The sequence below is a fragment of the Fundulus heteroclitus genome, chromosome 3 (genome assembly GCF_011125445.2).
Source record: "Fundulus heteroclitus isolate FHET01 chromosome 3, MU-UCD_Fhet_4.1, whole genome shotgun sequence".
Lineage (NCBI taxonomy): Eukaryota > Metazoa > Chordata > Actinopteri > Cyprinodontiformes > Fundulidae > Fundulus > Fundulus heteroclitus.
This window is the reverse complement of record NC_046363.1, coordinates 9,032,929-9,057,294: the sequence shown is the minus strand read 5'-3', so window position 1 is coordinate 9,057,294 and position 24,366 is coordinate 9,032,929. Positions and strand designations below refer to the sequence as shown.

Genomic DNA, 24,366 nt, shown 5'->3' with positions numbered 1-24,366 from the left:
TAAGGGTATCAGAGTAAAGGAAGGTTGAACATGCATGCACGTCACACTTTTCAGGGTTTTACTTGTGAAAAATTTCTCAACCATGTGTTCTTGCTATTTCACTTTACAGCTGTGTGGTACTTTGTGTGGGTCTATCACAGCAAAGACAGCTGCAGGTCAGAACAAATAGTTCACTTCAAAGGTTACCGTTTTGGCTTGGCTGATTTTCCGTTTTCACAAATGTAAACGCTTGGTGATTTTATACCCTTTTTACTAAATATCTTAAAACACCCGGACCCTGTTTATTGCCTGGGATCATCGTCACTGAGGTTTCACCATACGTTGCATGGGATATGTCAGCTCTTTTCAAGACTAGTGATCATTGTCGCGTGGTTAGTATCTGGCCAGGTGAAACACTGCTGCTGCATGCTTGGTTTGCTTTAAACAGGTGCATCTCTGAATGGCTCATTTATACCAGCAATTCAGCTCAAAAAGCAAGACTCCTATTTTACACATTCGTTACTCCCAGAATGACATGTTTCAAGCATTTCTTTCCACTGATTTTGATGATTACGGCTTTACCGCTAATGATATCCAAAAATGCCCTTTCAGGAAATCTGAATATTACATCAGACCAATAAAAAGAGATTACTAATTTGACTGTTTTCCAGCAGTCCCACCCTCCACATGGAAAGTACGACACAAAAGGCACTTGCTAAAGAAGCTGACTGTTCACAGAGTGCTAAATCCAAGCACATTAATGGAAAGTTAAAGAATAGGGGGAAAGTATGGTAGAAAAGGAGGCTCAAGCAGCAGAGACAACTGTTGCATCTCTTAAGTTAAGCCTCTCCTGAGACACCAAAAGAAGGCTAAGGAGAAAATGGACTGGGCTACTGCTTAGTTGTGCAACGACATCTTCTGTTTGGGTTTTCCATAGTAAGAATTGAGAGGATTTATGTTTATCTCTGGACACTACAGGTGTCAACCAGCATGTTATACAACCTGAAACTCCCTTCTGCTGACAAGGGTTATTGATATACAGCTTTTTTTATTTTCCACAAGCACCTGAAGCCTGCCCACACTATAAAAAGTACTAAAACCTGATTTAATGACCAGGGTCTCGGTGTCACAGCGAGACATCACCTAAATGAAGTATAAGAAATATGAGGTTCTGACCCAGGAAGAAAAGGAGAATTACACCAAGAGCCTTTTTATCCATAAGCTTCAACTGTTCATCTAAGGATCCGTTACCAATAACATCTATTTGTAGAGAACCCAATAATAAGCAATGTTTATTAGTTTGTCTTAGTGGAGAGGAGCGTGGAAGGAATGTTTTGAAGCATTGTATGTAAAGATATCTCAGCAATTTTGTATAGTCAGTTAAAATTGCATAAAATTTTCAGACCATTGATATTAGTTTAAAAATCACATTAAAATGTATCTTAGACCTGAATAATGGAAAAATCTAATAGGAGCAATTTGTTGTAGGTCTTTGCTAAGGCCGTTAGGGGGAGCCAAATCCCTGCTCTAGGAGTCACCGAGGTTTCCCAGTTTGTCACCCTCAAATGTCTCTTGATTTTCTTTTCCTTAAATGTTAAAATCCTTTTAATTTCTTTGGAGCAAAGTTTTAAATCAGAAATCCTCAAAAAATAAATAAAAAAAAAGTCTGTAAAAACTTATGTGCATACTCATGCATTTTCAGATTTGTGCAGGTAGTGTTTTTACCTGTTATTCTTTACAAAACAACCATCTTGAGCAATTAAATGAATATTTATGCTTAATAACAGATTAATAATTGATTTACTGAACCAAACAGCTAAAAGTAGACCCAGAAGAGTAGCAGTTCCATCCCTAAACCCACGGGGGCCAGAACTGCAGCAGAGACCCTGGTCAGCTGTCTCAATGGGACCAATGTATAATCAAAGCTGATTTGACTAGGAGCAAACGGCAAAATTATATTTAAAAATGCATGTTTAATAAATCACCCACTTTATTGAAGTAGAACATTTCACACACAGTGAAAAACTACATTTGCATGGTATAAAATATGAACAATAGTTCGGTGGATCAGTACACACACATTTACGAGTGTAAATAGTGCTGACTAGAAAAGGATCCATAAACAACTCGAAAAAAAAACATTTTAGAATTTTATAATATCCTTAAAACAAACAAAAACCCACATTTCTACAAGAACACTAATGGCAGAGGCAAAATAAATCAGGTTATGAGGCGTGCTGCGACAAAAAGCCTCGAATTCTCTGTAGAAGTTCCTTCTTCACGCTGTCTGGCACCAAGGCTGAAAGACAGAGACAACGCTGAGTTGTTTTCCTGCAACATTTCCTCTACCTCACTAGTAAGTATGATTGCAAACTGTTTTATAATAAGCCCAACAATATTCAGTTTATCATTTATCATACACTGAACAACTGTTTCAGAGACACACAGTAAAAACATGCACACGTGATCAAACATGGGGAAATTGCTCATTTTATTTATGTCACATTCAATGATTCCATGGCTGTGATGGAATCAATTGTTCTATGAGTTTTTATCAAAAACATAACTGGAACCACTGAGGGCAATTTCCCAGGCTGAAGCCCATCCTGCATTTACCAGCAGTATTTTTGCTCAATATGTTATATGCTACTCTAATGTATAATGACAAATCTAGCCAATTTACAGAAAGAAAATCCATTCTATTACGATAACTCTCCATAATGGTAAAATTAAATGTAGCCACTGCCTCTGAGGCTGTAGCTTTACTGTTATTTCGCAGGCAGGTAACACCCAGAAACACATAACCGACAATCAGGATAAGTTACCTCTTCCTTTAGGGGTGACTTCTACAACCAGGTCCTCCACCGTCACATGTTCCAAACCCTTTTCTTTGATGACCTCTGCATAATCAATACACAACATTTCAATTGATGCATCAGAACAGATACGTCCTGAAACTTAAAAAATAAAAAAAGGGATCAGGTTTCAAGCTAATCTCTTGGACAGATCAACATTCAGGACACAGAAGAAAAAAAAAAAACTTAAATGTCAAGAAACTCAATTAACTGGATGTTTAACTACAAAGGAGGCTGAATAAATATCAATCTCTGCCTTCACTCACACATCATAGGATGCAAGCTTCATTAAAGAGTATTAGGACTGTCAAAAGCAGAATCCCTGTGAAGAGGGTTTTTTTTAACATTTGCAAAAAAAGTATTGCTGCAACCAGTAGAAACATCTTGGTTCACTAGTACAGACTAGAGTTTATTATAAACCATTAAAAAAAAGCATAGACAGGTTGAATTAAGTTTGCTTATTTGGCTTTCTAACACCAAGATTAATGTTTTACTCCTGGGACTCTGCCTCTTGGCTGTGTTGTTTAAAAAAAAAAAAAAAAAAAAAAAAAAAAAAAAAAAAAAAAACAACAAGAATCTATCTGCTGCAGAAAATCGCCTGCAATATGTTTGCATTTCCATCTTTTAGTACCGCTCTGAGACAAAAAACAATGAAATGAAACAAAAAAAGAAAAAAAAACATTAAATTATTCTGGCTACATTCCCTCTTTTCGATTAACTAAAAAAAATAAGAAAAAAAGAAAAAGAAAAGGTAATATAGTTAAATCTGTTTCTACACTCAAAAATATAAATGTAAGACTTTTGCTTTTGCTCCTATTTTTCATGAGCAGAACTCAAAACTCTAAAACTTTTATAAACACAATTGACCGAATTTTCTTGAAAATTGTCCACAAATCTGTTGAAATATGCCTTAGTGTGAACTTCTGCTTTGCCGAGATAATCCACCCCGCCTCACAGATGGGGCGGCCATGCTGGTTGGGCAGCATGATTTCTGCACAGGTGGGCCTTAGGCTGGCCACAATAAAAGGCCACTCTGAAATCTAGTTTCATCACACAGCACAGAGTCACAGATTGTAAGGGAGCCTTCATGCTTACCGCAGGAATGTCCACCGGAGCTGGTGCCCGTAAATTCAATGTTTATTTCTCTACCATAAGCCTGTCCAGGGTGTACCCCGCCTGTCACCCATTGACAGCTGGAGATAGGCACCAGCACCCCTCACGACCCCAATAGGGGTAAGCGTGTTAGAAAATGGATGGATGGATTTGCATGACTAAATACTTTCTGCACAAACTGTCAGGAAAGCTCCTCTACACGCTCATCGTCCTCATCGGGGTCCTCACGTGATCACCTGTACCTTCAGGTGAGCTTAATGCACCAGTGGTGCTTTCGGAGCAAAATGAAGTTTACAGGAGTAACACTGCCCCCTGGTGTGGAGTCACAGTATTTGACTACCAGAGAATTCAGTGTAACATCTGTTAATCATGTGTGACCTGCTCACATTTCAGTAAAAAGATTTTTTAAAATGACTGCAAGATTACTGTAAGCCTACCGTCACAAGATCAGACAAAAAGAAAGCCTTCAGTCATTACTGGTGTTCAGTTGAAACTGAAGCCATTCTCTCGTACAGATGGATGATTTTTTTCAATAATCGGCTCCAAAAGGTTTCAGAGTGATTGTGCTGCCTTAAAATAATATTCTGTGTTTTCAGCTGTTGTTAAATAGCTAGAGGTATCTACAGTTTCTGAGCCCCTGCAGCTTTTTCAGTGTAAACAAGCTGCAGAGATTATTCTAAAGCAAGCAGAGTGTTTTTCCTTATTGATAACTGGATAACAGGTAACCAATTCAGACCAATATTTCTTTAATGGGTTTATTAAGTTTTATCTGATGGATTTTGTAACTTTTATTCAAAACTAAAGATAACTTGCTTATGTGGTTATTGGTGAAATCAGGCTAAGCTATGTTACTGAATCCTTTAAAAACAAGAAAAATATCAACTTCACAAACCAAATAAATGGTACCTGCTAAAACTCAGACAAAGTGTTGAATACACTAGATAGGTTCAGTAAGCAGGTATAATGATCAGTTGACATTAATCACTCCACAATGCTGCATTGAAGATGGATCAATGGGTTCATATGTATGGAAATACTTTAAACAAAAATCAAAACTGACTCAGAGAGATTTTGATTGTCATCCAAATTTTCTTTACCTTTTTCCACCTTTAAACAAAGTATAGAAACCTATTTAGAAATCCTTCCTTCCCTGCTTGCCGCGTGTTTTACAAACTGCCATAATGTTTCTAATCGGCGGATTTACGGTACAGGAGTTTTTTTACCTTTGCACTGGGCCTTCATTTGGTCCTTCCATCCACACTCAGTGAGCTTGGCTCTCAGCAGCTCCTTCAGCCTGTCGGTCACAGAGAGCAGAACGGCTTACCTTTCCGCAGAACGCTCATCAAACGACTCATGCAGATGCAACTAAAGTTAAAACTACCTTCCCACATCAACAGATATGTCTTCTAATCGCTGCCAGCCTCTGTGTTTTATGCTCTATGAACAGAGGCCACCATGCACGTGTTCTGAAGTGCAGAAGAGGGTTTCGTCAGCTGTTTGCTAGTTTCAGCAGGAATGATTGTGTTGCCACAATAATCAGTATTTCCATACAATCAATATAAAAAGGGGAATAGCTCAAAGATGTTGATTTGCGTCAATATCGATAGAAAATCATTCTTATTAGCCCACATTGTGGAACTTCAGACGGCAGCTCTGTGTTTGTTTTTATTAGGACAGAACTGGTTTTAAATTACTGCGCAGAGACATCGGACTCATGTTACCTAACAGCTTTACTAGAATAAAAGCTTTATGGTTTACCAGGAAAACAGTATCCTCTGTGAATATATGAATACCGTCATATAAGAACAGGTGAAGCTGTCGAATCATTTCCATCAATCCAAAGAGCAGAGCTCGTTTTGAATCACCGCCTAACGCTGTTGGCACCAGCTACCTTCAAATAGCAGTGTGCCGCCGTCCTGGATCATGAGCAACCTGCAGGTGATGGGTTCAGTGCTTCCAACGGTGTCCTGCAAGTGCTAATGCTTAAGGAATGATCTACGAAATAGTCGCAGGCAGGGCAAAGTTTTCTTTACTTTGGCAGCAGGTGAAAGAGAGCAGACTGAAATTCTGCAGGAAGACAGCAGAAGTCTGTTGCAAAGTTGTTTTCTCTTACAAATCCCTCTGATAGTTTGTCCAGGACAGAACAGGCCTGGTCTACCATGCGTCTAATGTTCAGCTAATAGAGAACCACCCTTAAACGTTCCCTGTGCGGGGTGGTTTCTCCTCCAAGTGAATGGGTTTACTCACAACTCTGCCTATGGACACCAAGGGCAAAGAGTGGGATCAAGACATCCAACAAGAGAAACTTTTTACTCTAGCCCAGGCATAATCGTTTTTTCCCCCCCACTATGATGGAGCATGGCGTCTAAAGGGACAGGTGGTAATAAAGTAGATCCAACATCATAACATCTAAATGTGTGAACAACAAAGGCCAAACCTCCTACCCTCACTAAGAACCTGTGTTTAACTTTAAGAAAAAAAAACAAGCAGGCAAATGAGCAGGGAGCAAACTCCACGCTCCAATAGGTCGACTATGAGCCATCATCTTTGCCAGGGCAAAGTGCTGAAGGTATGGAGCAGACATGGGCTGCTTAACGGTTTCATGCTATACTGCAGTATGGAAAGTCACGCTTTCCGAGGATGCTTCGGCTACTGTAAGAAAACGGATGGATTTCAGGTTTCGGGGCTCTCCAGGTGTGTTGCAGTGGAGGAGAAATGGTTCCAGGTAGTTTCACAAGTTATTCATCTCAAGACTTTGGAAGTTAATTTGCAGCCTTTTTTTCCCCCTTGTACACATTTCACAGTTTTTGGCTTTTGGGAGGCAGCCAAGCCTTTCTTGGGCCCATTTTGCCTGAAGAATAGCAGCTACCTACCTGATAATTATGCACACCTTGATATGGGTGTAGCTCTCCTTAGGCCACACAGGACTCATTACACCTCCTCTGGTACGCTTCACTCCAATGAACATTCAAGATTATACAGTTTGGAGTTGGAGAATAAGCATAAAACTGACGATGTGGTTAAACTGCTCACAGTGCATTGTTTATGAATAGGTTTTTGTGGTCCTGCAATGAGGACTGATGATGATTAGTAATGAATCCTACCGACCTATCTCTTTCTCCCGTCTCTGTCAGCTTCTGGTTTATCGATGCTTTTAGTCTGGCTTCTTTATTCATTGTGTTTGTTCTGGGAGGACAAAAAAAGGAGCACACGTTAGTAATCTCTTAAAAAGGTAAAAAATAAATAAATACGAATAAAACTAGAATAACGCTGACTACCAGCATGTACCATCAGCTGGACCAGCGGACACATTACAACCGAGAGGAGCCGTAAAAGTTCAACTTCAAAGCAGCAAAATACTTCAGCAGAAACTTTGCGCCAAGCTGAGCAGAGCTGTACTCACGCTGAGATTCCACCGCTCGCGAGATTCGGTGGCGCAGCTGCATCCAAGAGTGAAAAGGCGACGACGTTTAAGGGCGCTACAAAAAGGAAAGCAAAAGCGCACTAGGCCTAAAAACGCTGACCCAAACGAACCCTCTTAACGACTTCTGAGCAACAAATAATTTGCTGTTTCACCAGAACCCCCAAGGTGGTTACAACAGCTGAAACACAGCGAGGTTCCGGTGAACGGCGGAAACACGTCACGTTCACGCTGGGAATTAACTCTTTCATTCGGATGGTTGTTTGGTTAGAGATCATCGTTCTGTTTTTCTTCAAGGTTATTCAAATGCCTTTTGCCAGTGAATAAAATAACATAAAGTTGCCACATATTTCCTAACGTTCTCATGTTGTTTTTTGCGCAATGAATAAAATTTGCTTGTTAATGAGCCTCTTCTCGAGTGTTGTGAAGATTCTCAGTCATCCAGGTCATGATCAATCCAAAAAAAAAAAAAAGGTTAAAAAATAAAAACTAGGCTTCTCTGAAGCTGAATACGTTTTGCTTCCCATCCAGGAAGCTTTCTCCATTCAAAATCTGTGGCGTGTTATAGCCTGCCGGTGGGGCCTCACTAGAGCATGGATATGCAAGTAGAACCTGGAACTGATCGCCCCTGACCATGGAGAGTGGTTAGGCTCATCGTTTGCCTGGCTCACAGGAGGAGAAATGTTGTGGTCACATGCATGGAGATGTGAATTGGGGTGAAACTTGGCAGGAATCAAACCTTTTCTCAAGCCCTATATCAGCTCTGGAATCACACACCCCACTCCCCCCATTAACACGTCTACAACAAAATAAGACTACTATCACGGCAATAGTAGTCTTATTTTGTCCACACACACAGAGAAAGAAATCAAAGCAATCCGTAAACTATGCGCAACAAAGTGGAATGGTACAGGTAATAATTACTAAACACACAAAGAAATGGGTGCTCAAAAAGGGTTTGTGCTTTAGGGAGACACTTTTATACAAAGCGACTCACAGATGAGGATATAACAATGTTGTTAATGTCAAAGATGATAAATTGCTTAAAAAAAAAGACAAGATTCAGTCAGACAGGGTTGACTGTGTAGTGCAGGTACAGGGAGGTGGAGAAACAGATGCCGACCCATTCAATAAATTGGAATATTATTATAAAGTTTATTTATTTCAGTAACTCATTTCACCAAGTAAGAGGCACTATATAAATTATACAAACAGATGTATTAAAGAGTTTGGAGAATAATTGACAAGATGTGAACTGCAGCTGGAGTGAGGCGTTCAAGAGTCACCACACACAGGCTTATGGGGGAGATTAGTGTTCCTAGAACTAGAGACATCAGCCATGTCTTACCTGGGATAAGGAGAAAAGTGACTGGACTGTTGCTCAAGGGTACAGATACATTTCCATTTCATTTGGAAATCAAATTCTCAGCATCTAAAGGAAGGGTGGAGAGGCACAGTTCCTCGAGGTCCAGCGTTAAGCTTCCACAGCCTGATGATGTGGGGAGCCAAGTCATCAGCTGGTGTTGGTCTGCTGTTTTATTACCTCAAAAGACCGCACAGCTGTCCATCAGGAGAGGAGCACTTCATGCTTCCCTCTGCAGAACAAATTTATGGAGACCGGTTTAATTTTCCAGTAGGACTTGTCACCCAGCTACACTGCCAAAAAAACCCAAAAAACACCACTACCTTCTTTAATATTCACGGTATCACCGCATCTCACTGGCAAATAAAAATTTCTGACTTAAACTTTATAGAGAATCTGTGCTGCATTTTTAAGAGAAAGATAAAAGACACCAGAGCCAATAATGCAGACAAGCTGAAGGCCGATACTACAGCAACCTGGAGTTTCACTTTAGTGAAGCCAGAGGCTGATCACCTCCATGCCAAAAGGCGTTGATGCACTAATTCAAGCAAAAGGAGCCCTGGCCAGGTAGTGAGAGCACATACGTACTGTACACCTCATGCTTTTCAGTAAGCTAGTTCTATATTTAAAATACTTTTATTGCTCTTTTACATTCATATTCACTGAGTTAGAATAGTTATGAAAAGTTATTTTCGTCCATCATTTCACTAAGTTATAAACATGCAGATTTCAGGTCTTAATTTCTATATTTCCACTTACAACTAAGAAAAATACATGTAAGATAAAAATTTTACACCAGACCAATAAACTTTTTAATACAGAAATGTGGCCTTAATGAAAATTATGTTGACCTTTTTAAGGGTTAATTTTCAAAAGGTACTTTTAATATTACTTTACAGAATAACTGTATAGTCTAATTTCACAGAGAAACTGAATTTGGGTTTTCCGCAGCCTAGCTATGTCATAATTAAAATAAACACTAATATGTAACTGTGTAATGAATTTATAGATTTCACTAATGTCATGCTGTTTGTGAAGGTGCACTTAGGTAATGTGCTGGTTTCAGGCACTGTGTTACTTTCAAGTAAATGTGATGTTCATATTTAGTACAAAATATGTCGATAGTGCAATTACTGAAGAGGATGACCATTTTCTTCTAGCAGGAAGACTCTAACGCAAAGCCAAAAAAAAAAAAATGTAATCCTCATCCAAAACCTTTTCTGAATAGGGAGTTACTTCTATCCATTCATCCAAATGTTTTCAGTTTGGATCCAACTGGCTGATAAGAAGCAGGAACGTTCACACTGAGGAAAGATTACGTTAAATAATCCAGCGACGACCCAATAATAGGTTAGAAATTGTTCATCTAGAAACGTCTACATATGAATCAATGCTTTTATTAAAAACAAAAAACAAAGTTGGACTTCTACACCAGATTTGCAATCTGTTAAATCTGAACAGGGCTTGTCAACTCCTTTTTTTTTAAAGCAAGTCTTTATGCGCAACCACCATCTTTTTGAACATGAAGTGCATTCATTAATTTTCTAACACGTCTATCCCTTGTCGGGTCGCGATGGGCGAACATGAAGTCATAGTGAAAACAAAAGAAAAATAGAGACCATGATTTATTTCTGCAAAAAATGTGCAAAACAAAAAAAAAACGCTGAATGCTATAGCTCCTGATGAAAACCCATTGCAAAAAAATTAGACAAGCAAACCTTTACCTGAATAAATGAACACGTTCAGCACGTTAATTCTTAAAACTGTCCATCATCACCCACTCATTTAGGTTAAAACAGTCAAGACCTCTTGAGTTTACACTTAACCTGATAAATAATAGGCAGAATATCCTGCAATTTGCAAAGCTTTTGTAACATTGAGAGTAAAAATTTGCCTCCTTCGACTTGCTTCCGTGGAGCTTTGAAAATCCTTAAATACAATATCATGCATACATCTTTTAGGTTCTTCGCTTGGTTCCCTTGTTCATGACAACTTAAGTAATTTTCTATGCAATGATCAATACTTCTTTATTACAGCAACACATTGAATCTGACATTTTAAATCCTCTTCTTGGGCGAGGCAATTAATTCCATTTCATTGGTGATCCATATTTTATAAAAAGTATGTTTCTCAATCATATCAAAAAACAAGAAAAAGCAAGATTTCCTCCAACCAGTAAAACAGAAACACAGCGATCAGTGGATAACCTGTCTAGTAACGAATGGTAAGCGAGCAGGCATGAGGTTGCCATAGGAACCCACAGCCGTCATTCATAGTTCGACCCGATCACACTATCCATCTTTATCCGTACTAAGACTAAAAGCTCCACTTTTTATTTGAACGCAGATTTCCAGTGTAGTAATGGCTTCAAAGCACAGGGTGACGGAAATCAAGCCACGATCATTAGAGAGAGAAAAAAAAAAAAACGTACAGTCTCAAAAAGACAAATATAAAAAAACAGAATGATTAGCAAACCAAAGGATGTCACTGCTTCACAGTGGATGCAAGTTATAAGTTACACTGCTTTTTCATGTGAGGGCATAAAAAAAGAAAAAAGAAAAAAAAAAGTAAAATCCTAATCTTATGTTTCTAAATGTTGCAGACAACCTTTCATTTATAAATGCTTCTGGGAAAGAAAAACATTTAATGCTACCGACCAGATTAAGTTAGGATCTAATCGTCACCCATAGGTGTGTTGAAGTTTTAATCTATACATCGGTGCCAAATCTGATCTCGAGCCTGACGTGTTTTGCAGTGCAGCTGCGTAACAAACTGAAACGGCTGCTGGTAAAAACAGGAGGAGGACAGTTTGTAAACAGCTAAAGTAGTGACTGGTGACCATCCTGGTGGTAGGACTTCAAAGACGGTTTAATGATAGAGTTAAAGTCTTTGCCAAATCATCCATCCCTTTGGCTCGAAAACGGAGCGTTTCTAAAATGTTACGAGAGCTTGACGGCAATCTTTTGTTCCTTCTTCAGCATTCTCTGAGCGTCTTTCTCCAGTTTTTTCTTCTGCTGTTCCATGAAGCGCTTCTCCCTCTCAGCCATCTTCTGTTGCCTGACAGAAAGAGAAAAAAAAGCAAGATGAGACGAAAACAGTTCCTTGTACCGTTTGGACGGTAACGTGCAAACTGTCCCCTGCTGGTCATGAAAAAAAAATCTCTATAATCTTTATGTAGAAAAATGTCACTGCATAAGCAAGACAAAAACATCCGTTTTCAATTTATTTTGAACTATGACTACAGGAACCATATGAGTTCTGAGCATGTATGAAGTCTAGCATTGGTCTTCAATCCTTCATCAAACCTCAATCACACAGGGACACACGTCAGGATCCTGGTTGAGAACTTTAGCTCTGCCTACCATCAACTCGCTCGTCATCCTCCACCAGAAGGTCACTCTCCACCTGTTAGTGGATCACCAGCTTTCTGGTTCAAGTCCCACATAGATGCTGTTAAGTTGAAGGCCCAGCAGAGACTGTACCTCCAGCAGCAACTCAAGAGCTACAATTTTCCACAGGAGCAACTAATAGTCCCCTACACTGTCATCATTAAAACTGTTCTGTGTTCATTCATCCCTGTGTGGTTTGGTTCATACACACAACAGGTACAAACGGCAGCAAACAACTGGGTCTGATAAACGGAGCATTCGGGCTGAAGTTCCCTCCATCCAGGACATGTACAGGGGCTGGATCAGGAAAGGGGTAGCGAACATCTCTGTAGGCCTCAGACATCCTGCACACAAACTGATTAGACTTCTACCTTTAAATTGGCGCTACAGAGCGCCGTTTATATGATTAAACATGTAGGAATCGTAGCTATTTTTACACAGGCGCTCCTCATTCCAGGGGCTCAAAAGTAATTGGACAAATAAACATAACCCTAAGTAAAATATCACTTTTCAATATTTTGTTGAGAATCCTTTGCAGGCAATGACTGCCTGAAGTCTGGAACCCATGGACATGACCAAATGCTGGGTTTCCTCCTTTGTGATGATTCGCCAGGTCTTTACTGCAGCTGTCTTCAGTTGGTTCTTGTTTGTAGGTCTTTCTGCCATAAGTTTGTCTTGAGCAAATGAAATGCATGTTCAATTGGGTGGAGGTCTGGTGATTGACTCGGCCATTGCAGAATATTCTTGGGTTGCTTTTGCAGTATGTTTTGGATCATTGTCCATCTGTACTGTGAAGCGTCATCCAATCAACTTGGCTGCATTTGGCTGAATCTGAGCAGAAAATAAATCCCTATAAACTTTGCCACATCATCAAGTGACCCAGTGCCATTGGAAGCCATGCACCCCCATGCTACCATGTTTTACAGAAGATGTGGTGTGCTTTCGATCATGAGCTGTTCCAATTCTTCTCCAAACTTTCTTCTTCCAATCACTCTGGAACAAGTTGATCTTAGTCTAATATGTCCAAAGAAAGCTGTTCCAGAACTGGGCTGGTTTCTTCAGGTGATTTTTTGGCAGGGTCAATTCTGGCCTTTCTTTTTCTAAGACTGATTAATGATTTGCACCTTGTGGTGAATCCTTTGCATTTACTCTCATGAAGTCTTCTCTTTATAGTAGACTTAGATACTGATACACCTACTTCCTAAAGCGTGTTTTTCACTTGAGTGGATGTTGTGAAGGTGTTTTTTTTCTTCACCATGGAAATAATTCTGCGATCATCCACCACTATCGTCTTCGATGCATGTCCAGGCCTCTGAGTTCCCAAGCTCACCAGTACTCTCATTCTTCTTAGAATGTACCAAACTGTTGATTTGGCCACTCCTAACATTTCTGCTATCTCTCTGATGGATTTCTTCTTTTTTTCAGCCTTGGGATGGTCTCTTTCACCTCCACTGAGAGCTCCTATGACTGCAGGTTGTGTGTTCACAGCAACAGCTTCTAAAAGCAAACGCCACCCCTGGAATCAACTCCAGACCTTTAAACTGCTTAATGGATGACAGGTTAACGAGGGAAGAGTCCATGCAGTCTTGTTATTTATTTTACAGTCTTCGGAGTAAGTTGTCCAAGGGACCAAAAGGGACTTTTGGTCCCTTGATAAAGAGGCGGCTACATATTAAAGAACTGTAATTCCTCATCCCTTGCTCCAATTTGGATGTAAATACTCTCAAATTACAGCTGAGAGCCTGGGCTTTAAGCCCATATTGAGTATATAATTGTATCCTGAATATGTTTTCATAATCAGCTAAAATAACAAAACTAGTGTCACTGTCCAAATATTTCTGGGCATAACTGTATATAGTGGTAGTGCATTTTTGCACTACCACAAGGTGCCTTTGTTTTTCTTCATATAATTATATACTGCTCAAAAAAAACAAAGGATCATTTCTTTTAATCAGACTATAATATAAAGTCAGTTAAATGTCTGGAATATTGATCTAGTCAATCAGGTAGTATTGAATGTTTTATTTGTCTCCAGGGGGAGATTACATTTCAGTACAGCCCGTCCAAGGGCTAGACAGGTGCCTGAGGCTGCTGCCCTTACAGCGCTGCCTTTTCACAGAGTAGGAAAGACAAAATATCAAGAGGTTGTTAATCATTGTAAGCTCTAGCGGGTCACTGGACAAATGTTTCTAACCAAACCATTAGAAACAGACCTGATGAGGGTGGCCTAAGGGACTGTGTGCTCACTTGCCTGGCACCAGCATTAGCAGGTTCACCACTGGCTTCTTGTTCTTTTCACAGATGAGAGCAGGTTCACTCTGAGCTCATGTGACAGATGTGAAAAGGTCTGAAGAAGCAGATGAACATTATGCTGCCTGCAACATTGTTCAGAATGATGGGTTTGGTTGTGGGTCAGTGTGGGTCTGGGGAAGCACATCCATGGAGGGAAGCACAGACCTGTACATGATAAACGATGCAACCCTGACTGCCACTAGGTGTCAGGATGAAATCCTTACACCCATAGTTAGACCCTCCAATGGTACAATGAGTCCTGGGTTCCTCCAGGTGCATGATAATGCCCGGCCTCAGGTGGCAAGAGTATGCAGGCAGCTCCTGGAAAATGAAGGAATTGACGGGTCTCTACTCTCCTCTGACCTAAATCCAACAGAACATCTCTGGGACGTCATGTTTAGGTCCTTCTAACATCACCAGGTTGGACCTCAGACTGTACAGGAGGTCAACAATGACATAGACAGGATCTGGGAGATTATACCCCAGGACCCCATAGCTCATCTCATAGAGAGCATGCTGATGTTGTCAGGCATCCACACAAGCAAATTGGGGTCACAGAAACTACTGAGGAATGCTTCGAGTTGCTGCAATAACATTTCAGCAAATTGGACCAGCCTGCTGTATCAGTATTTCAGTTTCACTTTCTCTGTAGCTTTAAATTAAGCCCTCTGTGGGTTGATCATTTTGAATTTCATTAAAAGATGTGGCGTCTTCTTGTTCCTCACAAATCAGTATGTACCTTTTTTGTGCACACAATCATGGCCAATACAGCCGCTTCTGGTTCATTGTAAAGCCTTTCCAATTTAAAACTTTTAACGGACTATTTTTAACTTAAACAGTTCATGATAAATGATTCTTATTAAGCTACTTGCAAACCATGTCATTAATAGAAATTTAGTTTGATGTAATTTATGGAAACTTGTCCCTAATTGGATTAAACCATAATGTAATATAAATACAGTTCCAGTCAGAAGTTTACAGGCAATCGTCACCAAAGTGAATGCCATTAATTTGGTGTTTTTAATGATTTCTTTCGATTATAATTTTTCCAGGACGGTACGACCAAATGAAAAAAACGCTACAAGCTTCTGGCAAATATCTGGCTGGATATTTGACCAAAATTAGAACAGTTAATTTTAACAGCCTGGTTTCTTGACAAATGTCTGACTTTTCATCATTATCCACAGATTTTATTAGGGTTGAAGGTTTGGGAGGACTGAAGGTGATTGTAACTATTCATTATAAAATCAGTTTTGAAGTGTGGTTAGGATAATTGTCCTGTTGCATTTACATGTTAATCACCCAGCTGCCAATTTCAGGTTAAGATGAAGAATTTAGAGAGTCTTCTTTTTTAACCCACCACTATGAGCAATGCACCAGCACTATAGTATAACAGCATGTTGCTGCCATCACAATATGCTTGACAGTTGTTACAGCTTTCTTAGGATTGAAAGCCTCACTTTGACTCCTCCAAATACGTTGGTCTGTTTGGCCAAATAGCCTAATTTCATCTCCTCTGGTCTTACAACAATTCTCCAGAAGACACATAGTGTGTCTATGTGAGCAGCTGCCAATTTCAGGTGGTTCAAAGACAATAATCCCAAACACAAACCACAACTACAGTTAGAAGGAAAAAGCAGGGTGACATTAAGCCTCTGGAATAATTGATAGAAAAATAATGCTAGGACAAATACAAGCTTGTGTGCCTTTTTTTCTTTTTAAACTTCAGAGTAATTGTTTGTTGCATGATTATTCCATCCTAGAAAACAGCTCTAAGAAATCATGAAAAGTTCAAAATGACTCATTTTAAAGGTGAGTGGGTGTAAACGTCTGACCACAGCAGTAACCCCCAGATTCCACATCCTCCGCTCCTGTACTTGTCCGCTCCGTTCCAAACCGTCTCTGTGAGTCCGTGAAAAGCAACGCCTACTGCATCCGCGGGTAATCTGTTTTGCTCCGCTCTAAGTTCCTTGGAGCTCAAGGAGAGCATTGGATGCAAAACTGTAGTTTGCATCCAATATTTAAACAAAACAATGAACTTTATTGGAATATTTTAAAATGATGTTTTAATTTGCGGCTACCGACTTTACTGTATTTTACTTTGACAAACCGGATGTTGTTAGCGTTCTTTTTTCTATTTGATACAATGGTAATTGTGGAGCTTAACCTGGCCGGAGTGTGACGGACTGGAACGAAGCAGATAATTGGACTTGTTCCGTATTTTCACAGTGAACGACGGAGAGTGTGTTCGCTGACGGTGACGTACGGAGAAGTTACGGGGAATGAAGAACTGTTTTCGTTAAATAAAGTAACAACATAGTTGCTCCGTGGGACGGGTGTGCACGTACGTCAACTGAATGGAGTGGTCACAGAGGATGTGGAATTTGGGGGCAAGTCTTCCTCTTACTATTAATACGACCATCTTCTTCAGCATTTACCTGAGCACCTCCTCTGCCTCCCAGGCAACATCAGACTCATCCTCCCAGGCATTAGTGTCCTCCTGCCAGGTCTCCATTTCTCCAAGTTCAGCCTTTAAAAACAGATTGAAAGTATACGAGTGACGTTGCTACTATGATTGTAGATTTTTTATTAAAAGTATTATTTTAACCACAAGCAAACATTAGTTAAAACCTCCACATAAAAGTCTGTCTAAAGGTCTGCTACATAATGATGTTTGTTCTGTGTCTCACTTATGTCTAATGTGCAAATATAAGATTATATACAGGACTTCTTTTTACTACTGAAGAGGAGGAAAACTGTAATATTGGTTTTAAGAAAGTGTATCTCACAGAGGGCGGACTGAAGGTCATCATATCCTGAGAGGCAGCCAGCCTGCTGGAGAACCCTGCCGATCCATCAGGCACCAGGTAGTTCAAGGGCTCCCTCTTTTTTAGCACGATCTATAACGTAAGCAAGGAAAAAACAAGAAATCCCGTTCAGACCTAAACTGACCAGTTCTTGATGTTGTTACTACTTGACGACGAGAGGAAAGGGTGAAGATAGGAGCTGTTCCTAAAGCAAAATATCACCGAGGTCAAAGCGTTCTGTTTTTGTTGCCCAAATGTTCATGTTTTGATAATTCAATGTCAGCAAGTATTAGCCATGTCTACTTTTCAATCAAGTTTAAAAACAAAATAAAATCAGTTAAACTGACATTTTTTGAAGAAGGTGTTTTGCCGTCTTCCTCTAGGTGCATCAACTCGAAATAAGGAAACAAATCTCAAGCAAAGTTACATAAAATGTCCAATTCCTCCAGTGGTGCAACATTTATGGGCCATATTTAATTGTTTGATAAAATAAACTTCAAATGGTCCTGATCATTATGTACCTTCTGCGTCTTCCTGATGGTAGGAGTCATGTCTTTGAAGTAATCAGGCTCGTCGTCTGCATCGTTGGGGGGAGGCGACACATTTCCATTGCCACCTTCGATCTTAATACTTGTAGGAGCCTCTTCGTCCCAGGAGCTCCATTCTTCAATCTCTGGCTGTGCAGACCAAGATAGAAAACAAAGATTTTAGATCATGAAATTACCTTTTTATACCCAAATTTTGATTTCAAGACTTGTAGTTGTAGGGTGTATGAGTAATACAGTTGCTCACCTGTTTTGGTAAAGAGGATGAGAAATCAACGGTTGTTGGGAGAGTTATCTGATCGCCGCTGAGCTTGCGGCCCCTTCCGCTCCTGTGTTACACAGTAAAGATATTCAATAAAACTATGTGAAACCACAGAACAGACATTATTAAACATAAACATCAATTTGCTTTAATGCTCAAAGGTAGTTCTAGAAGACAGAATTAAAATGTTGTAATTTTCCCACAGGGTAGAAAGTTACTAAAAACATTTAGAGGGCCAGTGACTTGAAAAAGTATTCTTTATCTCGGACTTTGTCATATTTTGTCAAATCAGAGCCACAAATTTTCATCAGCTGAGGTTTTAATTGGCCAGGTCAACACATATTATATAAACGTGTATGAATTATACATGGCATGTGACAGAGGGAATCAAACCCACAACCTTCAGGGTGCAAGCCAACTACTCTACCCACTGTCACAGTCGCCTCCAGATGTGATCTATAGTCTATCCGGTGAGCTCAGGGTCTTCCTGGGGGTCTCCTCCAGTCCATGAACAACACATCCAGGATCGGTGACTAGGGCCAGCCTCCGTCTGGCAGAGGGAACCGGCTCAACTTTGTGCCAAGAATGAGGACACAGCTCTTGGTTTGGGCATATAGGACTGCACCATCCTTAAAAGCCACCCATATACCCAATACCCCTGCTGCATCCCCCACAAAATACCTTGGGGGACATGGTCGTAAGCCTTCTCTTGATCCAATAAACACACACGTAGACCGGAGAAGCATACTCCTATGATCCCCTCAGCTATGGGAAACACTGAAGTGTGATCCCTCGATAATTGGTACACACTCTGCAGTCTTCTTTCTTAAAAATTGGGATCATCCCCCTGGCACCCTATTTAACAATCTTAGCAACCTCTGCCAAAGGTGGGCCGTGGAAGTCACGGCAGGTTTCATTGGTTGACAGCAGCTTCTGTTTAAAACCTTGAATAAAAAAAAACTCTTTGTGCTCATTTTCCAATTGACGGTAATCCATTGCAGTGACGGAGAACTTTAACCCATGTTCTACAGATTCTTCAGGCTCCGCCTCCTTCACGGAGGACACAGTGAACGGATTCAGATCCTCAAAGGTGCTCCTTCCACTGCCCAAGGATGTCTTCAGTCGGGGTCCACAGTTCTCCTCCCAAAGCATACATGGCTTTAAAGTCGCAAAGAACCCCCCCCCCCCCCCAAACACATTCACCGGGGAAAACTACTAAAATCACAGCACTCGCCGCCCAGGGATTTGTGGGTATCCCCACTTGCAAGGAAGAGCCCAAGCTGTGTGAAGAGATGCGTCCAAATATTTCCAGCAGGTGCCGCTCCACCTAACAACCCCGGGTTCTTACCGACCAGTAGGGTGAAATTTCCACCTCCCTAAGGGCAGTCTGTGCCGCCCTGCTCGTTAATTCTCCACAACTTTATTTCTGCTGTGTTTGTTGGTCTTCAGGGGGATGTTTGTTCACTAATCTTTTCTAACAAATCTCAGAGGCCTTCATACAACAGATGGATTTTTGCTGAGATTAAATGAGCCCTGGTCTCTCTCCCAATGAACTTGATTACCAAAGGGGGCTGAATACAAATGCACACCACACTACTCATCTTTTTAGTTGTTAAAATGAACACATTGAAAACCTTAGATTCCTTTTCTTCCACATCATGACTATGCACTACTTTGTAAACAAATATGACAAAATGTGAACAAGTTTAGGTCGTATGAGCTCTTATAAGGACCTGTCAATAGCTGTAAAGCTATCGTAGACAAAAATACACCAAAGCATTGTGTCAAACAGTTCTCAAGTAAGCAACGCAGGTTGATGGAGGTGGCGCGTGGAAACAGTAGTTTCAAGGCACATTACCACAACTCAGCATTTGTTCTTTTTTCCCCTCTGCCATGGCTATTGTGGCTCCATTCCAAACTAATTGTGCTGAATCGACACAAGCTGCAACAAGCTACATCCACAATCTTAAATTAGCTCCAAACAAAAAAGCACGTCTCTGCTTTTATAATTAGCCTCCTGCACTTTGCACAGCACCTTTTTCTGGTTTTTACAAATGTGAACAGCGGCGTACAGAGACATTAAGAACAAACTGAAATTAAGATTTCTATCTAGTGCTGTTTGAACTTTAATCTACTTTCTCATGTTCTCATGGCTTTTTATTTCACTGTGTTAACTGCAAACAATGTTTGTTCCCCTAACTTGCACTCTGTAATCTGATCCAACTTTTTCTTGTTGGTCATAAACTGCTACAACAAGTAAACTATTTTTACAGAGCATCCTGTATTTCTTAAAAAGGAAATGGCTGTAAATGCATCGTCTAAGGTAATAGATTAATCATTAAGTAGATACAATGCCTAATAGAAATAGAAAACAGGGACATTCAAATCTTAAAATGACAATGGTAACCAATGCAATAATTTTTTTCATTGTAAGAATTCTTTCATGTGATTCAAGTGAACTAAGTTCCTCAACACATTGTTATTCAAGATCACAATAAGAGTTTAAACCATTAAACGACAAAAAAAAATCTACTTTGAATGTATGGTCAAGGTTGAATAAAATGTTACAAATCAACATTTGCAATCATTGATTATTTTATGCCACTACAATCCAAGTTTCCACACAGTGAAACTTTCTTCGGCATTGGAAACAAATAGAGACACAATCAGCTTTTCCTGGCTGGTGTCAATGTCAGTTATGCATGAGTGTGTCCTCGAGGTTCAAGGCAGCAAAAATCATTTTGAGGAGACTTTGCCTCAGTCAAGAATTATGTTTAACAAACATCGCCCATAAAATAAAAAGAAAAAAATTGCGCTGCGTGTTATTAAGTCAGTATTTCAAACGGTGCATCATCCAGGCCCGTCAACGGATGCTGGGGGCCGTTTGGGGGCCAAAATAAAAATATTGTCAAACATAATGACATAATAAACATAAAATCAAGGAGGTAATCTCTCACGAAGTGTATATTTCTTTTTAGCTGGTTTTCAGGGTCAGTGGCTGATAAAAATTATTTTTTTAAACATCAGATTGCTCTGACGAATTCCCCCAGACCTTTTCTCCTGGCAACAAAAATCATTTAGAATTCCTGTCAAACCAGCACGAAGTAGTAGCCTCGTGAAACCATCCTGATCTCGCGAGCTTTCAAGGTTTCACTCGCAGATCAGTCAGGCTACTTTCCGTTAAGGAAAATTTGGAGCCGTTCACCAAACGAACGTCCAATCAGCGTTGGCTTTGAGGCGGGTTGAGGTGTGACGCAACGAGAATCGCGACAGTTCAGTCTAAAGAACATGGCGGCTTCGGCCGATGAAACTAGCGTTAGCGTGGCTATCGAGCAAGTTTTATCGGAATTACAGAGTATTTCTTTGCTGAGCTAACGAGCCTTTACCTGCAGCAGCAAGAGTAGCTTGACTTGTGTTTTCGTCGTCGCTCTGTTAGTACGTCATATGCTTCGCTGATCTGATTGGTTTATTTGGCTTGTCTATCACCAACATAGGCCAATCAGCTAACCAGTATTTTCGTCCCTTCCCAAAATTACTTCAACGGAAGGTTTCCAGATGGATATGCGGAGCAAATCCATCTGGCGGAGTCAGGTAAACGAAGTAGTGCATAAGCGTGAAGCAGAAGGGAAAATATTCAATCCCCCCCCCCCCCCCCCCCCCCCCAATTTTGATAGACAACATTTTTTAAAAAGCGTGGTGTTTGTGTTCAGCTCTTTTTGATCTGACATTGCTAGATAAGATACAGTTCAGCACTGTCTGATTCCTCCCTCTATGGACGAGTAAGCAGGAAGAAATCCATGCTTGCAACAAGCCACAGAGAAACAAAGCCAGCATTTGGAGTAAGGCAGTAAGATCAGACCAAATTGTTTCATGCAAAAAGCTGTAAGTGGAGGAAAACTAACCCTGAACACATCAGCTACACGATAGGGGTGGGTGCATTAAGTTGTGGAAGGATAACGCTGCAAGGTTGCTTTTCTTCAGTGGGTACAGCAGAGGTCAGACTTAAATAAAAACACAGATGGACTGAATGCACTCCAGGCGAGCAGAGGTTCCCCATCCATCACTTCACTAATCTTACAGCAAGACGCATCAGGGAATGGCTTGTTTGTTGTTGTTCTTTTTTCTCTCCATAAAACAAATGTTTCACGATTTGTGGAAAAATAAAATAACGCGTACAAGTCTTTTTTTTTTTTTTTTTTTTTTTTTATAACTTATTTTATATATATTACTGGTGCTTACCTGCATATCAACCTTTTGAAAAAGGAGAGTAAGCTGGCTAAACATGTGCAGATCTTGAACAGACGGAACTGAGTGATGGCCATGGTGAACTGAGCTGGTGGGAAAGGAAAGAAGGAAAAATTAAGACAGAATTTTAAAGCACGTTATGCAACTTTAATGCCGTCCAGATGGACAGAAATCGAAATCAAACAGCTTAATCAGCAGACATAACAACAGTGCATCTGTGTCAATATGATGCTGTTCCTCTGGGTTCATGTTTCTGATCTAGCATTAATGAAGAGTTGAAATAAACACTCGTTTAGTGACCTTAATGAAAATACCGCTTGTCCTCGCGTTATGGTTTGCACGTCTTAATACGCAAACGTATACTCACCTAGAAAGATGTATGCAGGGCAAAAGAGTTCCTCTTATGAGTCAGGAGACACAGGTTCATTTATTTGCTAACCGCAGCTTGCTAGCTTAGCCCACTGAGAAACATTGTATTTTCTGAAACCTTTAAAAGTTCTTCTCAGACGAGACCTTGGCACGGAGGAAGAACATTGCTGCCACAAGAAAGACACGCACGTGACAGCTTTCCATACCGCTCGTTTTCCGTGAAAAAACTCCTAAATTCGTGGCGTCGCTTGTCTCCTTCCCATGGCTGCCATATTGGAAGTGGGAGGAGCTCCATTCGTGTTGCGTTTAGGTGCTGTCTGGGAAAGCAGGGAAAATATTCGAAAGATGAATTTTGATGTATTTGTGCGATTGATTTGGCATTAGATCGTCTGTTTGACGAACCGACGTGTATGCAACGTATATTAGTAACCCAAAGAAAATTATTTTTTTTCTCTTACCCGCGATAATTAGCATCAGCAAAATTGATATAGAAATACATTTTAGTAGATCAGAAAGTAAAAGTATCGTCAAAAAGAAATTGAAGGGAGTTTGGCAGAAACAATGGGAAGAAGAACAAAATAGGTGATGGTTTTATGAGATACAGAAGAAAGTTGGGGAGATGAGAGGTGGGGAGAAAAAGCAGAAGAGAAGATACAATAATATCAAGACTCGGATTTAGTTGCAGTGGATTGAACAGCTCACTCTTTAAACATCATACAGGAAGGAGGAAGAGATCGTAGAGCATATTATGTTACATTACAGAAAATATCTTAAAGAAAGATACATTCTAATCCGGAACCTTGAAAAGAATAAATCAAGATACAAAACAACAGAAGTTTTGGAGAACACGAAATGCTATCCATTTATATTGCAGTTTCTTCTTGTTTATGAATTCATTTAGTTTATTGTAAATGTTATTTTTGAACGATTACAATCCTGATTCACACTCCTTACCAATTGGTGGTGGTATTGCATCATTAAATTGTTTACCTACCACCAAAAAGTAAAGTTTATTTACAAAAGGTCAAATAATAGAACAATTTAATTAAAAACAGGTGTCATTTAGTTAAAAAAATAAATAAGGAGCTTGTTATATTGTAGTTCTCCTTTTCAGATACATTACATAAAGTCTTGTCAAAACCCCACAACTGCATAAAATCCTCCATGTTCTGTGTGGCTCTGTGGAAGTGATACTCCAGCCTAATTCTGGCTTTAACGTTGCACCTTTACAGAGCCACAGCATCAAGGTGAGGTCCCTCCTGCAGTCTGTCTCTACGGGACAAGTAAATGGCCATCTTTACTTCGCTTATTAAAAAGTTTAAAGGTTAAGTTTGGCTTATTCCTTTTGTTTTGGCAGACTCCTCCAATTAACCTTAACGATGGGACACAGAGGACTTAATAACACATTACACTTAATTGGAAAACATCAATCTGGAGACTGTGAGCATTGTAGAGAGACTAAAACAATAGAATATAAGATTTTGACTTCCACTAAGTACAGACGACACAGGAGAAGTCTTAGGAGAATAATTGAGAATGAAATAACATTTAATATTAAGAGTTGGGGTATAAAGATATAGAAATTTGCAAGGCAGTCATTTTAAAAGTTGAGGAAAGTTGAGGATTGCTTTCGCAAGTCTCGGGGAGACTTCATCCCCGCTCTCACGCCATCCTGGAAGGTGGCGGTAATGCACCGCTACGTTGTTTTTCCAACCCCCATTACACT

General features: G+C 40.0%; 2 protein-coding genes across 5 annotated transcripts; both read right to left on the bottom strand.

Moving 5' to 3' along the window:
• Positions 1 to 1,949: 1,949 nt before the first annotated feature.
• Positions 1,950 to 7,584, bottom strand: eny2 (ENY2 transcription and export complex 2 subunit). 3 transcript variants are annotated; one of them, XM_012872864.3, is made up of 5 exons: positions 7,351 to 7,584; positions 7,056 to 7,133; positions 5,171 to 5,241; positions 2,805 to 2,879; positions 1,950 to 2,278 (listed from the first exon to the last, which is right to left on the bottom strand). In XM_012872864.3, the coding sequence occupies exons 2-5, from the start codon at positions 7,121 to 7,123 to the stop codon at positions 2,205 to 2,207; spliced, it is 288 nt and encodes a 95-aa protein (XP_012728318.1). In that variant the 5' UTR covers positions 7,124 to 7,133; positions 7,351 to 7,584; the 3' UTR covers positions 1,950 to 2,204. The 3 variants fall into 3 exon arrangements, with proteins under 3 accessions (XP_012728318.1, XP_012728319.1, XP_021177401.1); XM_012872865.3 differs by lacking the exon at positions 7,351 to 7,584 and adding an exon at positions 7,236 to 7,284; XM_021321726.2 differs by lacking the exon at positions 7,351 to 7,584 and adding an exon at positions 7,226 to 7,276.
• A 2,749-nt stretch (positions 7,585 to 10,333) lies between these two features.
• Positions 10,334 to 22,937, bottom strand: ebag9 (estrogen receptor binding site associated antigen 9). Of its 2 annotated transcripts, none has more exons than XM_012872972.3 (7): positions 22,639 to 22,937; positions 22,266 to 22,359; positions 18,012 to 18,093; positions 17,741 to 17,896; positions 17,202 to 17,312; positions 16,851 to 16,942; positions 10,334 to 11,788 (listed from the first exon to the last, which is right to left on the bottom strand). In XM_012872972.3, the coding sequence occupies exons 2-7, from the start codon at positions 22,346 to 22,348 to the stop codon at positions 11,671 to 11,673; spliced, it is 642 nt and encodes a 213-aa protein (XP_012728426.1). In that variant the 5' UTR covers positions 22,349 to 22,359; positions 22,639 to 22,937; the 3' UTR covers positions 10,334 to 11,670. The 2 variants fall into 2 exon arrangements, with proteins under 2 accessions (XP_012728426.1, XP_012728427.1); XM_012872973.3 differs by having other exon boundaries at positions 11,671 to 11,788; positions 22,847 to 22,931.
• Between the last annotated feature and the right edge of the window lie 1,429 nt (positions 22,938 to 24,366).